Here is a 14660-nt window from a genome sequence, read left to right as displayed (position 1 = left end):
GTATATTGTGTTTACTTTTAGGAATCACACGAAGTCTGAAAATAATAAAAGGAGTCTTTAATGAGAATAAATGCAAAAATATAATATCAGCACATCTTGAATATTCACCTCTGATATATATATATATATATATATATACATTTTTTTTTTGTTAAAAACTTGCTAATCTAGTGGGTAAAGTCATCAACTTACACACTGGATTGATGGCAGTAAAAATACTGCTGTAATTATCTCAAAAGTATAAGAAGTATCCCAAACAGACAAACCCAGAAGCTATCAAAAGTCAAGTTATCATAAATCATTGGAACCATGAGTGCATAACATGTTAGTTTGTTTTGAAGTTTTTCACTCACTCACACACACACACACACACACACACACACACACACACACACACACACAGTAAACGATTGTATATTTTAATTGATTCTACTGTGTTTTCTGAACTTTTTTAAGTTTACTGTGAATACAAGGCATTAAATTTTGATTTATAATTACTACTACAACTGAACTTCCAAAAGTAAAAAGACTCACTCAGGAGGTCCACACTACACTTAATTCTTAACTTCTAAAGTTTCTATGAATGAAGACCTTCATTCTGATAAGAATTATTTCAGTAACTGAATCAGAGAAAGTGCTTGAAAGAGGAGAAGGTGGAATAGTGTACTCTGATCACATAAAAAGTAAATGGAAATCACCAGGCTTAAATCTCTGGGCACTACTATTTTGTCTATTGTGATGATGTGAGGCTGAGAGTGGCAGTGAGGTGTTCTACAGATGAGGAAGCTATCAGGGTATGTTCTGGGTTACCTAGAGAAAAATAGTATGAACATTACACTTAGAAGGAGAGATTGTTAGGAAAAAAAGATCACGATGTTGGATAAATGATGAATAACAATAAGGAGTCTTGTATTTTAGTTTGCAAATGGATGATGCATTAAATTACTACTTACAGCAAATTTGCCATTTTAACAGGTGTATTGGTGAAATAATTGGGATCTGGACATTGAAGTCATGTCCAGGAAATAAGATTGCAGAAAAATCAAACATTATGAATAAAAAGTTGCAGGCTGTGGAATGATTTCCTGATAAAAGCCAGTAAAAACAGCAAATGAATACAACGGAATGGAGTAAGAAAACTGATTTGCCAATAAATACAAGCATTTCCACATACTTGCTCCCATTCACTTTTAAAGCTACTATTTTGTTTCTCATTTGGGACATTTTTAGGACACCATCCTGGATGTGACAGCAATATTCTAAAGTTGGACAGCTTTATGTGATATGTTTATACCAAGATAGGCTAGATGTGGTTTGGTAGCATTAAAATTTACTAAATTAATCACTCCACTTTAGAATAGCTAGATCAGTGTTTAAGGTATCACCACATAAAATCTTGAAGCCTGAGTAAAAAGGTACAAGGTGGTTTTGTGAAAGACAAATAGAAATCGAGCATACTGTCAGCAGCAAAACTATGAATAGAATTAGACAGCGAAAGAAGATCACTGATGTACAGTAGAAAAGTGTAGGTAAAAGCACAGAGCCTTGGGAGATTTTGGAACAGATTTTGATTATCGTCTGATGGAAAAATCAGATGATAATCAAATCATATGAAATATATGAGAAATTAATTTATGGTGATTCTGATTAAAGAGAATGCATGAATTTAGGATAAATATTCAAATATTTATCCTAAAGTAATCCAAAAAGATGGTTTATATGGTTTGCAGCTGCAAAATATGTGAAAATAATAAAAAAAATATTGCTGATATTCTGAAATCTGGTGTAGGTAAACCTCTTGATTCTCATTAAGAAAAAGGGGGAAAAAAAAAGAGAGAGAGAGAGAGATAGATAGATAGATACTGAAACAATTAATGCAAACTGGAGGGAAAAAAAAAAAGTAATCTTTGTAGTTATCTGTGTTCTAGAAAGATTTATGAAATTCAGAAAACTCTTTGCTTGAATACTCCACTCATCCAAAATATCAATGATTTAATTAATTCCACGGAGGTAGAAAGAGGTATAGCTGACAGTGAAAAAATTGTAAAGTCATTGGCTACAATAGATCACAACAGAATAAAGAAAGAAATGAATGTGAAGAAAGAATGTGAAAACAGACAGGAGGAGTGCTGCTGAAGGTAGTAGAGGCATTATCCCCATCTAAGGTGGATATGAAAGAAGCAAATAGTGGCAGTAGTTTTGAAGCAATAAAGTGCGAGTGGGATTCATAATTGTATTTCATGCTCGTGAAAGTAACATCATGCAGTAGGAAGGGAGGAGAGGTTCACGAGAACTGAGTAAACTTTGATGTCATGTCCAGGTTGTAGGATTTGATGATATATCACATGTCTTGAGATAATGTTCCAGGGAGTCAATATCTCTAACTCACCTCTTTAACATGAGTCATAGATTTGCCAATGTCCCAAAGGAGTGAAAAGAGGACAAAATTATTCTGCCTCATAAAGGGGAGTGATAAGATTAAGGCTAATCTGTCTGAAGTTGTATTCAAGGTGTTAGAGAAACTAGTGACCAGGATTCAGAACTGGGCTGACAACAGCAACATTCTCTTTAATTGACAGCATGAGTTGGCTAAAGGAAGATTGCAATATACTTATTTATTATAAGATGACAGATGCATTGGAAGGGGGATGCATACACAATTGTATATTTAGATTTTTTTAAAGTCCTTGATAGACTGCCACGTGACAAGCTGGCAATTAAATTGGAACAGATGAGGTTGAATAGGCCGATTAATGCACCGTATTGGAGACTGGCTGTCAGAAAGGTATTAGCAAATTATGTATCTGAAAAGGAAAGTCACTAGTACTGTGCCCTAGGGATACATTTCAGAGCCCCATTGCTGTTTAATTTGTATATGTTATATTGGGAAGGCCGTGAATGGTGACATACAGTGGTTTGTGGATGATGTGAAGTTGGGAAGAACTATGAGGAGCAGAATGGATGTTGTAGTCTTGCAAGTGGACTTGAATAGACTATGAATGGGCAAATGAGTGAAGCTACAGTTCAGTGTAGCAAAAGTGTAAGGTCTTAAAATCTGAGAAACAGAGATGAGATAAAATATAAGAAAGGTGGGAATATCTTACAGGAAGTGAAGGAGATAAGGGATCTGGGGGTGTTAGTGGGTAAGGACCTGAAATTTTGAAAATATTTTGCTAAAATTGTGAGGACAACACGGTGAATTATGGCGATGATGCAGAAAACACTGACATGTAGGAGTAACGATGCTATGATTCTATTATATAAAGCTTTGATCAGACTGCATATGGATTACTGTACAGATTTGGCCACTTGGTTTTCATAAGGATGAAGAGATACTGGAAAGAGTTCAGAGACAATTGACTAAGGTGGTTTCTGAAATGTTGAGCATGAAGACACATTGAGGGAATGTGCAATCTGCAGTCTAACAGATAGGACAGGAAGGGGGGGGGGGAGAACATGACAGACATATAAGTTCGTAATGAGTTACTACCAGATTAATGTGGATGAGATTTTTCATAGAATGGGTGGAGAAAGGGTGGAAGAACGAGAGATCATTCCTGGAAGTTGTATAGGAGGATTAAGCAAGCGGGGTGAGGAGCGAGTTTTTTGCATGGCAAGTGGTTGGAATGCATTGATTGAAAGTGTGGCGAGTGTGAAGAAAGTGAATGCATTTAAGTCATGGTGTGTGTGTGTGCGCACGTGCAATAATAGACCTCCAATGATGAGTTGTTTGACTCCATGGAGGTCTGATAATCATAAGAAGCAGAAATGAAAAATTAAGAAAGAAATTTGGAATAGCATTTGACAATGTTTCAAGAAATCTATATATGGTAAACATATATTTTATCTATCTCCGTAGAGTGCATGATCCCTCTCTGAAATCTCAAATGTTCAAGGATTTTGACTTTTACAAGATATTACTGAAGACATTTCCATGTGATATAAAGAATATTAAAAAGAGTTTTTCATTTATGCTTCAAGATATTTCAACAAATACTGAAAGTTCAACTACTGACTTCTGGAAAAGTGAGAAACAAAGGTTAGTAAAATTAAGTCAATTTGCTCTCAACAAGCTTGTAATTCCATTATCTGATTGTAATGAAGGGTTTTTCAGTTTATATTGTAAAGTTCAAGATAAAAGATACCTCTACCTTTCTTATAAAAACCTAAGCCAGCTTAATGTATTCTTTATTAGCAAAGATTTAGTGAAGAATTTGAGTCCAGACAACGAATGCCAGTGGAATAAGTGGACTGCAGCATAATGAGTAGTTCAGAAAGTTAATAAGTGAGTAAGTTATAATTTTTCAATGTTTTGATGGCATCATCATGCACTTTTCCTATAGTACAATACTTTTTTTTGGGTATGAGAATTACTCTACAGTTACCAATATCAGATTATTATTATTATACAGGTATCCTTCATGGAATCAAAAGCTCATTGCAGGAGACCCATTATTCACACAACATGCATCATACTTCTTAAGCTTATTCACTGATGAAGCAATCACAACCACCTCTGGCAACACATTCCACCCATTCACTCCCCCCCCCCCTTCCTGAAGTAAAAAATCTAGTCCTAATACCCATAAAACTACGCTCTTACACATTTCCATGGGTGACTAGTTCTTTTCTTTCGTGCAATGAACCGAAATAAGTCAGTGTCAATCCTATAAAACTCCTTTAATAACTTATATGCTTGTATCATGTCTCGTCTTTTTTTGTCTATTAGGCTATTTTTGAAGTCCACAGACTTTCGGGCTATTCTCATAGAGGGCATTCCAAAGACTTGTCACAATCTTTGTCACTTGTCTCTAGATCCTCGCTATCACTTTATCCCAATGGAATCCATGTAACCAGATCTGCATGCAGTATTCCAGATGTACCGTATGAAATCCATATAAAGGGGGACAAGAGATTCTTAACCCTGCTTGTTAGTATCTTCTTCAACAACCACAAAATCTGATTTGCTGTTTCGGCTACTTTTGCAATATGCCCCCTAAAGTGCATCACCTTACACCTGATCACATTAAACTGGAAGCCATTTACCTTTGCCCATACTCTCTATATCACCTTCATTTATTATCACTATTCCTAGTTTTGCATCATCAACAAACAGAATATTTCCCATCAAATCATTTTCTATATCACTGATGTACAAATTAAACAACAGAGGGCCAAATACTGAGCCCTGTGGTACATCACTAGTGACCTGCTTTGTCCTGGACTCAGTTCCTACATAAACCACTCTTTGATATCTGTCTATCAGCCACCTTCTAATCAAAATCATCAGATCAATATTCATTCCCATTGGTTCCAAATTTATGCAACAGAGTTCTATGTGGATTTCAGTCAAATACCTTTGCAAAATCCAACAGTATCACTGAGTAGCCATTTCCCTTATCCAACTCCATTGTAACTTTATATAAAAAGTAGCAAATTACTAAGGCAAGACCTACCCTTCACAAAACAATGTCCCTTATAAGATATCATATTGCTGGCCTGGTTGGCCAAGTGGTTAGTGTATCTGCTCTCCAGCCAAAAGGATGCGTCGAATCCCACCATGGGCATGAATATTTGTGATTGTCAGTGAAAATAATAGTGGTGGTGATGGATGGTAGAATGCATTGGTGTAGTGGGTGGATTGAGTGGTGGACGGAGAGTTGTAGAGCAGATGCCCTCCCTCAATGAGTCCTTAGACTCCCTGAAGTGTCACGTAATAATAATATTCCATATTACTGCCATAGGATTAGCTGGCATACTGGCATTATTGTGCAAGGGAAAATTATTAGCTCCTCTAACCAATCTGTTTAATTCAAGCCTCAGTACTGGGAAGGTGCCAATGGAGTAGAAAGAGGGCAAAATAATTCCACTGCACTGAAGCCCCAAGACAGAAGTAAATTATAGGTCAATCAGTATTTCAGGAGTGATGATTAAGGTACTGAAGAAACTGGTAAAAGACAGGAATGGTGGATAGGAAAATTCAAATTTTTCCATTTTTTTCTCAATAACATCTATATACCTGAGTCTACAGTTAACCTTTGAAAGCTGCTCGACTTTAATTATTTAAAAAATTTTCTTACATATTTTTTTAAACTTTTTTTTACATATTTTTTCTTTCCAATATGACATTCATTTCTATCCTGCTCGAAACTAAACAGCAATCATTTCCTATTTCAAAGCCCCTTTATACTTGTGTCCTGAATCAGTGTGAAGATATCACTATCCACAATAGCACAGTCAATAAGACTTTTCTTATTTCTTATGCCTTCTCTCCATGTGAATTTGTAAAATTATGCTGAAATATGTATTAGTGATGATTAGCTCAGTCCTAACAAAAATATAGCAAGCACATCAGCTTTACTGTTTTCTCAAAATTTTTCTATATGGCTGTGATTCATTTTTTAATCTGCTATTTAAATCTCCAACAAGAACCAGCTTTTGTTTTTGTTTCTTTCTTTTGGTTACCCACCTTTTCTAATGACTTGAAAAATTCCTTAGCAGAACCTTTTGTGAGATCACAGGTACAAATAACTTGATCACATTAAAGACAGACAAGGCAAAAAGAGAGGAGGAGTGCCATTGATGATGTTAGAGGAGAATTGTGACAATCTAGGGCAGAGATGTAAGGAGCAAGTACTGACAGTGATTTTGAAGCAGTATGGTGTGAAGTGGAGGATGACAGGATGAAATATTTAGTAGGGTGCTGCTATTGATCTGGCTAATAAGAAAAGGGATGACCATTATGGTCAATTTCAATTATGGTAATATAGACTGGAATGAAGAGAAACCTCAGAAACCAAAGAGAAGGAATTTCTTGAGTTTTTAAGGGACAACTATCTTAAGCAGTATGTAACAGAGGCCACACATGGATCAAGGGCCTCGAATTTGATTATCTCATCAGAGGATGCTGTAAATGAAGTGTCACATCTTCCTCCATTTGGTGAAAGTAACCATGAAGTGATCAGTTGGGTGGTAGCCAGCAAATCAGGACTTTTGTGAAAAGGGTTATATATGGAGCTATAAGGTGGATGGTCCACACAGTTATCCTAGTGACTTTGCGCTTTGCAACCATATTCCTGAGGAAGGAGTGTCCTAGGTTCGATTCCCATCGACGACGTGAGGAGCTTAAGGATCTTCCTCAGCCATAGCCAAGTTAGCCGGTCTTGGGCTTGGACAGTAGGGTTTTTTCCGCCAGTTTATCTGGGGTTTTTCATCCTGCAAGCAGGCAAACTGTACCCGTGAATACACAGGCTACAGTCATAAATACAGCAAGGAAGGCAACGGGAAACCACCTTGCGTCACTATCTCCCTGGTAATCAGCTGCAACCCTCTCAAGAGAGGAAGCCACAGGATCAGATCAGAAGGTGAATGATTATGATAAACTCAGGAGGCAGCTTGCAGTGATATCATGGAATGAGGAATTAGATGGGAAGGAAATCACTGTTGCTTGGTCTCTACTAAGGAACTATCTGACAAAAGCAATGACAGTGTATTATTCCAAAAGTCATTAGGAGATTAAGTTAAAAGTTATTAAGAGATTAAATAAGGTATGTGTAAAATGGATGACTGAAGTATGCAACCTGGAAGAAAAAAGCATTGTGGAGGTGGCACAAGATGGATGAAGATAATCAGTTACATGAGAAGTACAAAGAGCAAGGAAGGTGATTTACTTGGTAAGAATAGCAAAAGTGCAGTATGAGCAGCAGTTAGCAAATGAGGCCAAAAGAAATTCTAGGGAGTTTTTTCCAATACATGGCCAGTAGAAGGAAGAATGATTATGGGAGGATGATATTAGTCAGTGATAATGGGAGAATGATAAACATTGAGGAGGATATAGTAGAGGTGTTTAATGAGCAGTTCATTAAAGTATTCTATCCTTGTGATTGTAACATAATGCAGAACTTGAGAATAGTTGGAATGGGAGAGGAACCACTGAGCAGGAGGTATATGAGGAATTGGGTAATAATGTCAACAAGGTCATGACACTTGATGGTATATATCACTGTGTGTGTGTGTGTCTTGAGGGAATGTTCCAGAGAGTTAACAACAGCTTAACGTACATTTTTAACATGAGCCTTAGATTAGCTCAGGTTCCAAAGGAGTAGAAAGATGGCAAAATTGTTCTGCTTCATAAAGAGGAAGGGGTGATAAGACTAAGGCTTCGAATTATAGGTCAATCATCTCTGGAGTTGTGGCCAAGGTATTGGAGAAGCTGGTGTTGTTATAACAAGGTGACGAATACATAGACAAGGGGGGATAAATATACAATAGTATATTTAGATTTTTCAAAGGCTTTCAATAGATTGCCACATGACAAACTAATAGTTAAACTGGAACAAATTGGGGTTGGATAATAGATTTGTGCTTTGGATGTCACTTCCACACATAACCTGCTGACAGGTATCAGCAGGTAATGTGTGGAAGTGACATCTAAAAAAGAGGAAAGTCACTAGTGGTGTGCCCCAAGGGTCTGTTTTGGGGTCATCATTGTTTAATTTGTATGTAAATGACATTGGAAAGGCTTAAATGGTGATATACAGTTGTTTGCAGATGATACAAAGTTAGAAATAGTTATGAGAAGTAGAGTAGATTTTGTAGCTTTGAAAGGACCTAAATATTGTCTGAACGAGTGAATGTGTGTGGAGATGTCAGTTTAATGCTGCAAAGTGCAAGGTTTTAAAATTTGTGAAGCAAAGATGGGATGCTGAGTATAGGATTGGTGGATATTTTAGAGGAGGTGGAGGAAATGAAAGATCTAGTGGTGATGGTGGATAGGGACTTGAAATTTCATGGACATTTTGCTAAAATTGTGAGGACTACACAATGGATTATGGGAATGATGCAGAGAACACTGATGTGTAGAAGTAAGGATGTTTTGATTCCATTGTAAAAGGCTTTGATCAGCCTGCATATAGATTACTGTGCACAGATTTGGTCACGTGATTTTCAAAATGATGATGAGATGTTGGAGATGGTTCAGAGGCGATTGACTAAAGTTGATTTCTGGTCTCTGAAATGTGGAATATGAAGACAGATTTAGAGAATGCAAATTATAGAGCCTAGTCAATAGAAGGAAAAGGGGAGACATAAGTTGGTAAGAGATAATTACCAGATTAACATGGATGAGATTTTTCATAGAATATCTGGAGATGGGGGAGAACAAGAGGCTATCCCTGAAAGCTGTATAAGGTGGGTATGAACAATGGAATGAGGAGTAGATTTTTTGCATGGAGAGCGGTGGGTGATTGGAATCCATTGCCTGAGAGTGTGGTGAGTGAAGTGACAGTGAATGCATTTAAATCGAGGTATGATGTACATGTGAGAGTGGAACCTCCTGTAATGAGTCTCTTGACTTCCTGAAGGTCTTGGATAGTATTAATAACTTTCATCATCCAATTCTCCATCTTGAAATCTGCCCACATCACTCTACTTGAAACTGTTAGAAAATCAAGAGGTTTGAATTATGTTGTAGCTACTCCTTTCTTTCTGCTAATCACTACTTCATAATTAATTCTCTTGAGTAGAATTAATTATGAAGACATATTTCTTTAGTTCTGAAAATTCTTTTTCATTAGTACTTCTTACAATGATGGTGCCTATCTACAATTCTGGGGATTTTGTGGTAGTTCGTTCCAGCAGCTGACTTCCTGCTGTTTGCCCTTGTTCTCTGATGAAAACAGTTGGGAACATCATTTAACTAGGTGATGTCTCAGCCAGCATGTTATTTTGGACCATCATTTTTTGATTTAAGCCAATACAGAATATACTTTGGTTGGCTAAGTTTCAAATTGCCAGCTCATCTTCAATCATCCAGTATCCTGATGAACTATACTTACTAACAAAGCACTCCATATGAAAGTGAGAAGTGGACATTAGATCAGAAGCACCAATCAATTCTCAGCACTCATTACATAGATGAAGGACCTCTCCCAGTTATCTAGTAGTGATCCATTAGCAACCCTGTTATTCACATCATAATAGTGTAAATAAGTTAAACGGGGTGAAATGAAGTCAATGGCTTCTCACCCATAAAGTGCCTCAAAACTCTACAATAAATGTGCAAGATTCAGTAACAGTTCCTTTACAGCTAAATCCAACTTGGTGATTTAGGATTATATGTATTGCATTAGTTCTACTTTTAATCAATATAAACACTGAACAGCCCATGAGACTCACATAATTCTGTTTTCATAGATTGCATAGATTGGCCGAGTGGTTAGCGTATTCGCTCTCCAGCCAAAAGGCTGTTGGTTCGAATCCCGCCGTGGGCATGGATGTTTGTGATTGTCTGTGGAAAAACTAATGGTGGTGGTTGGCGGTGGAGACAGAGCTGTAGAGCAGATGCCATGCCCTCCCTCGATGAGTCTTTGGACACCCTGGAGGTGTCAAATAATAATAATAACCACACTGCATGTGCAGTGTGGTTAAGTTACCTGTGGTTCATACCTGTGCTGGCATGAACTATGCAAAGTACTTGAATAAACAAATGATATTTATCTTTCTCAGCAGTAAGGCTGCCGACTGAAACCTGTTCTCAGGGAAAAACTGAACCATGAAATCCCATGCATGAGATTTCATGGTTCAGTACATTATAACAAACCTGAATAGGTTCTGTTATAATACAATTTTTTTAAAAAAACAGTTCCACCAAAAACTGCAGAACCATTATAATATCAGTACTGTGGAGAGAAAGAGCAATGAAAAGGAAAATACAAAAATTGATTGCTAAGATAATACAAAATTAAAAGTAATTTTGAACTTACCCAAATACTCTGTATTATAATAAGAATACATCAGTGGACAAGATGGTGACCTGTTTTTGGCATATTGCTTCCCAGATTGAATCATCACATCACACATTTGATGGACCTTTTGTTGTGGTACTATCTATTTAGAAATAAGTCTGATTAATAAGTACTAAAAAAAATTCTGTACAATACATTTATGGGGTTACATAAACTTTCTTTAGAGTACATATCATCTACATGATACAACAAAGTTTCACCAAGGGGGTTTGAGTGCTATTTGTAACAGCAGACATGCTGTGGCAAATCAGAGTTGAAAGATAGAATGAAAACACCAGTGGCTGTCTAGAATATATGGAATGAAATGGAGATGTATCATATAAAATATTTGATGGGGTGGTTGCTATGGACCAGGAAATGTAAAGGATGTTGAGCATGAGAAATTTAGACAAATTGGGTTAAATTAGGTTAGTGCAAAGTTTTCAACTATGACAGCACAGACTGGAAAGAGGAACTGGTGTATCATAATAAGGACTCGTGGAATACCTGAGGAAGGACAATAACCTCAGACAACATGCAGTGCAGAAACAAACATAAGTTTTTGGATATGATCACAGCATCAGAGAATGCCACTGTGAATGAGTTTTGTTCCTGCTGGAGAGTACAAGTATGTGGTCTTCAAATATTATATCAAGCAGGCTGAAGGGAGTCTGAGAACTAATTCAGTGAGAGCTTTTTCTATATACTTGGAAACCTACAATAGTCTCTAGAACATAATTTACAGAGTATATAAAAAAATAAATTAACAGAAAAATATTTTAAAAAAATAATAATAAAATCCTTAGCCCACCCAAGGTATTAATATATTATGGATTTACATTTCATGGGTAGGATGAAAAAAAAAAAATGGCAGAGGTAAAAGCAGAAAGGTAGAGAGATGTGACATGGAGAGTACAAAAGTCGTTAGAAAATAGGAAGGAAGGAGAAATTAGAATAAAATAGGACACTAGATAAAGTCAAGGAAAATACCAGAGAGTTCTTTCATAATTTCATTATGGATAGAGAAGGCAATCAGGTGATTTATGCAGAGAAGACTGAGGAGCATTCCCTCTGGCAGAAGAGTTTTATTCCTAGAGGTATCGCAAGTGAATGACAGATGTGTTTTGAAAATTAAGTATTATACATGTGAACAAGCCAGCGAAACAAAGTGAGATTTTGCCACGCATTTTAAGAGAATGTACTAAGGAAATGATAGAGCCCCTGACCTGATAACTGGTGAAGTCCATAGGGAGTGGAATGAAAATAACAGAGTGAAACAGCATAAAGGTAATGCTAAAATGGAAGAATTAACTATATAAGAGTTTGCATTTCCTTGGTAGTAGTTAAGATTTTGGAAAAACTGACAGGTCTCATATACAAGAATGGCTGGATGAGAGATGTTTTATGGAGGCCAGCATGGATTTGTTCAAGTCTGGTTTCTGTCATCTGATCATATTTATAATAATTTTACATGAGCAGATGACAAAGATATTCGTTATAGACCTCCTATAATGAATATCTTGATTCCAAGAACAGTGTCAATAAATGTTCAAATGCATAAATTTGCTTTTAGTGAAAATGGAAAACTAAATATAGAATTAACAAACTGGTATGGTAAGAAGTCAACTAAATAAATTTATATGGAATAAGAGAGAAATTAGTCATACTAAACTAGCTGTATACAAGACAGTGTTAGAACCATTTTTAACTTATGGATCTGAGAGCTAGGTGAGAAATAAAACACTTGATCATAGACTGGAGACTACGGATATGAGAGTTTTGAGAAAGATTAGAGAAGTGAACAGATGGCTTCAATGGCAGTATCATTTTAAAAATTAGGGAAAAAACTTAATGTTGTTAGCATTCCGAAATATGTCCGCAGAGCTAAGTTCAGGTGTATGGTCAACAAACAGAATGGAAGTGGAAAGATTAGCAAAACAAGTTTTTTTTTTTTTTTTTTTTTTTTTTTTCAGGGCAGAAGGAAAAATACCCAGAGGAACCAATATCTAGATGGACTGATACAAGTAAAACATTATTTTGTGACACCTCCAAGAAGTCCAAAGACGCATCGAGGGAGGATACCTGCTGTACAACTTCCTGTGTCCACTTAATCCACCAAGGGGGTGCTGAAGGTGTGCTGCAAAATGATGAAATGTGCAATAATTAATTGCTGCTGTTTGATTATTATTATTGCCGTTTCCAAGACATTTTTTGAGTTTTTTGTTGGTAAATTCTAAAGTGGTCCTTTTTTACATTAATAGTATTGAGTGTGTTATAATGTATTTCCCCATATTCTTGTTTACTCAACAAAAATGTGAAGCTTTTAGCTATGTAAGTGTTGTGTCACAGCTTGGCAAATTATAGGTTATGTTATATTGTAAGGATAATAAAATAAAGATTATTATTTACAAAAAAACTGTTTTCAAATATGTATGTAAGCTTATTTCTGCATGTTCCAGAATAGAAATGGCAGATGCAGATATGTCAAAGAAGAAATGTAGGCAGTATAGCATTGAATACCTAAAATATGGATGAATACCAGCACCAACAAACCAGCAGCTGCCAACGTGCCTGTTATGTGAAAGGGTCTTCTCTAATGAGGCCATGAAGCCTTCCAGAATAATCGAACATTTGAAAAAGGTACATCCTGACAAGGTAAATAAGAATTTAACTTTCTTTCAATCTCTCCGAGACAAATTTCAAAAGCGGCCAACAGTTTCAAGCATGTTTTGCAATGCTCCACAACAAAACACTGATGGTTTTTGTGCATCATATATTTCATTGTTGATTCCAAAGTCTGGAAAACCACACAGGATTGGTGAGGAATTCATTCTGCCAGCTGTTAGTGAGGTTCTGAGTACTGTTTTACATTAGTCATCATATGACATAATTAAGACGATTCCTCTCAGCAACAATTCTATGCAAAGGCAAGTAGATGAAATGGCTGCTAATGTTGAAGAAACATTATGCTGCATATTAAGGAAAATAGAATTTGCATTACAACTGGATGAGTCAACTTTAACAGGCAATGAATCTTTGCTTTTAGCTTATGTGTGCTTTGTAAAGGAAGAAAGTTTGGTTCAAGAGTTGTTATTTGCAAAACTACTAGATACATACACTAAAGGGGAGTTAATATTTCATGTTGTTGAGCAGTTCTTCAAAGATAAGGAAATCCCACTTATTAACATACTTTCTTGTGCGAGTGATGGAGCACCATCAATGACAGGTAGCTACAGTGGGTTTGTTGCCTACTTGAAAAAAGCAGTACCAAATATATTTACCATTCACTGTGTCATTCATCAACAACGTCTGGTTGCAAAAAACCTCAGATATATTTGCAAAATTTAATGAAATTAATTTGCAGCTGCAAAGCAATGATATCAATCTAATCAAGGCCAAATCTTCTATCTCGACATTTATTTCAAAGTTAAATCTGTTGAAGAAACCTAGGCCGTCATGAACTCTACCAATTTCCCAGTCTGTCCAAGTTAGATGGAAATCGTAGGGTGCAAACTGATGATCTGCAAGTTTACTGTGACCATCTGAATATGCTGCATGAAGATATGACTGAGTGATTTAAGGATCTACTTTCATTGGAAGTTCCAGATTGAGTAATAAATCAATTTTCTGATACCGAGGCAGTGGGAGCCATGGATGAAGAACTAATTGAGCTACAAAATGATTTTGCGCTGAAGCCAAAATTTAAGAAATCTTATCAAGAGTTTTGGTTGCAGAAAGAGATCTCTGCTTGCTATCTTTCACTGTGGGGAGTGGTTAAGAAGTTTCTCATTGCATTTCCAACATCATATTTGGTGGAACGTAGTTTAGTGTGGTCATGCAACTTCTTTCGAAACAAAGAAATAGACTCCAGATAAC

The 14660-nt window shown here is 36.3% G+C and overlaps 1 protein-coding gene across 1 annotated transcript in view; it reads right to left on the bottom strand.

Annotated features, from left to right (window-relative positions):
- The window catches only part of LOC150095998 (lanC-like protein 3), a 58913-nt gene that overhangs the window by 24087 nt on the left and 20166 nt on the right, over positions 1-14660 (bottom strand). The window contains exon 2 of the mRNA XM_090409110.1: positions 10764-10887. Coding sequence (XP_090265236.1) covers positions 10764-10887 — 124 coding nt within the window. The remainder of the gene's footprint in view (positions 1-10763; positions 10888-14660) is intronic.

This window comes from Typopeltis vanoorti, chromosome 19 (genome assembly GCF_054136105.1).
Source record: "Typopeltis vanoorti isolate ZY-2024b chromosome 19, IOZ_Tvanoo_1.0, whole genome shotgun sequence".
Taxonomy (NCBI): domain Eukaryota; kingdom Metazoa; phylum Arthropoda; class Arachnida; order Uropygi; family Thelyphonidae; genus Typopeltis; species Typopeltis vanoorti.
This window is presented reverse-complemented; position numbering and strand designations above follow the sequence as displayed.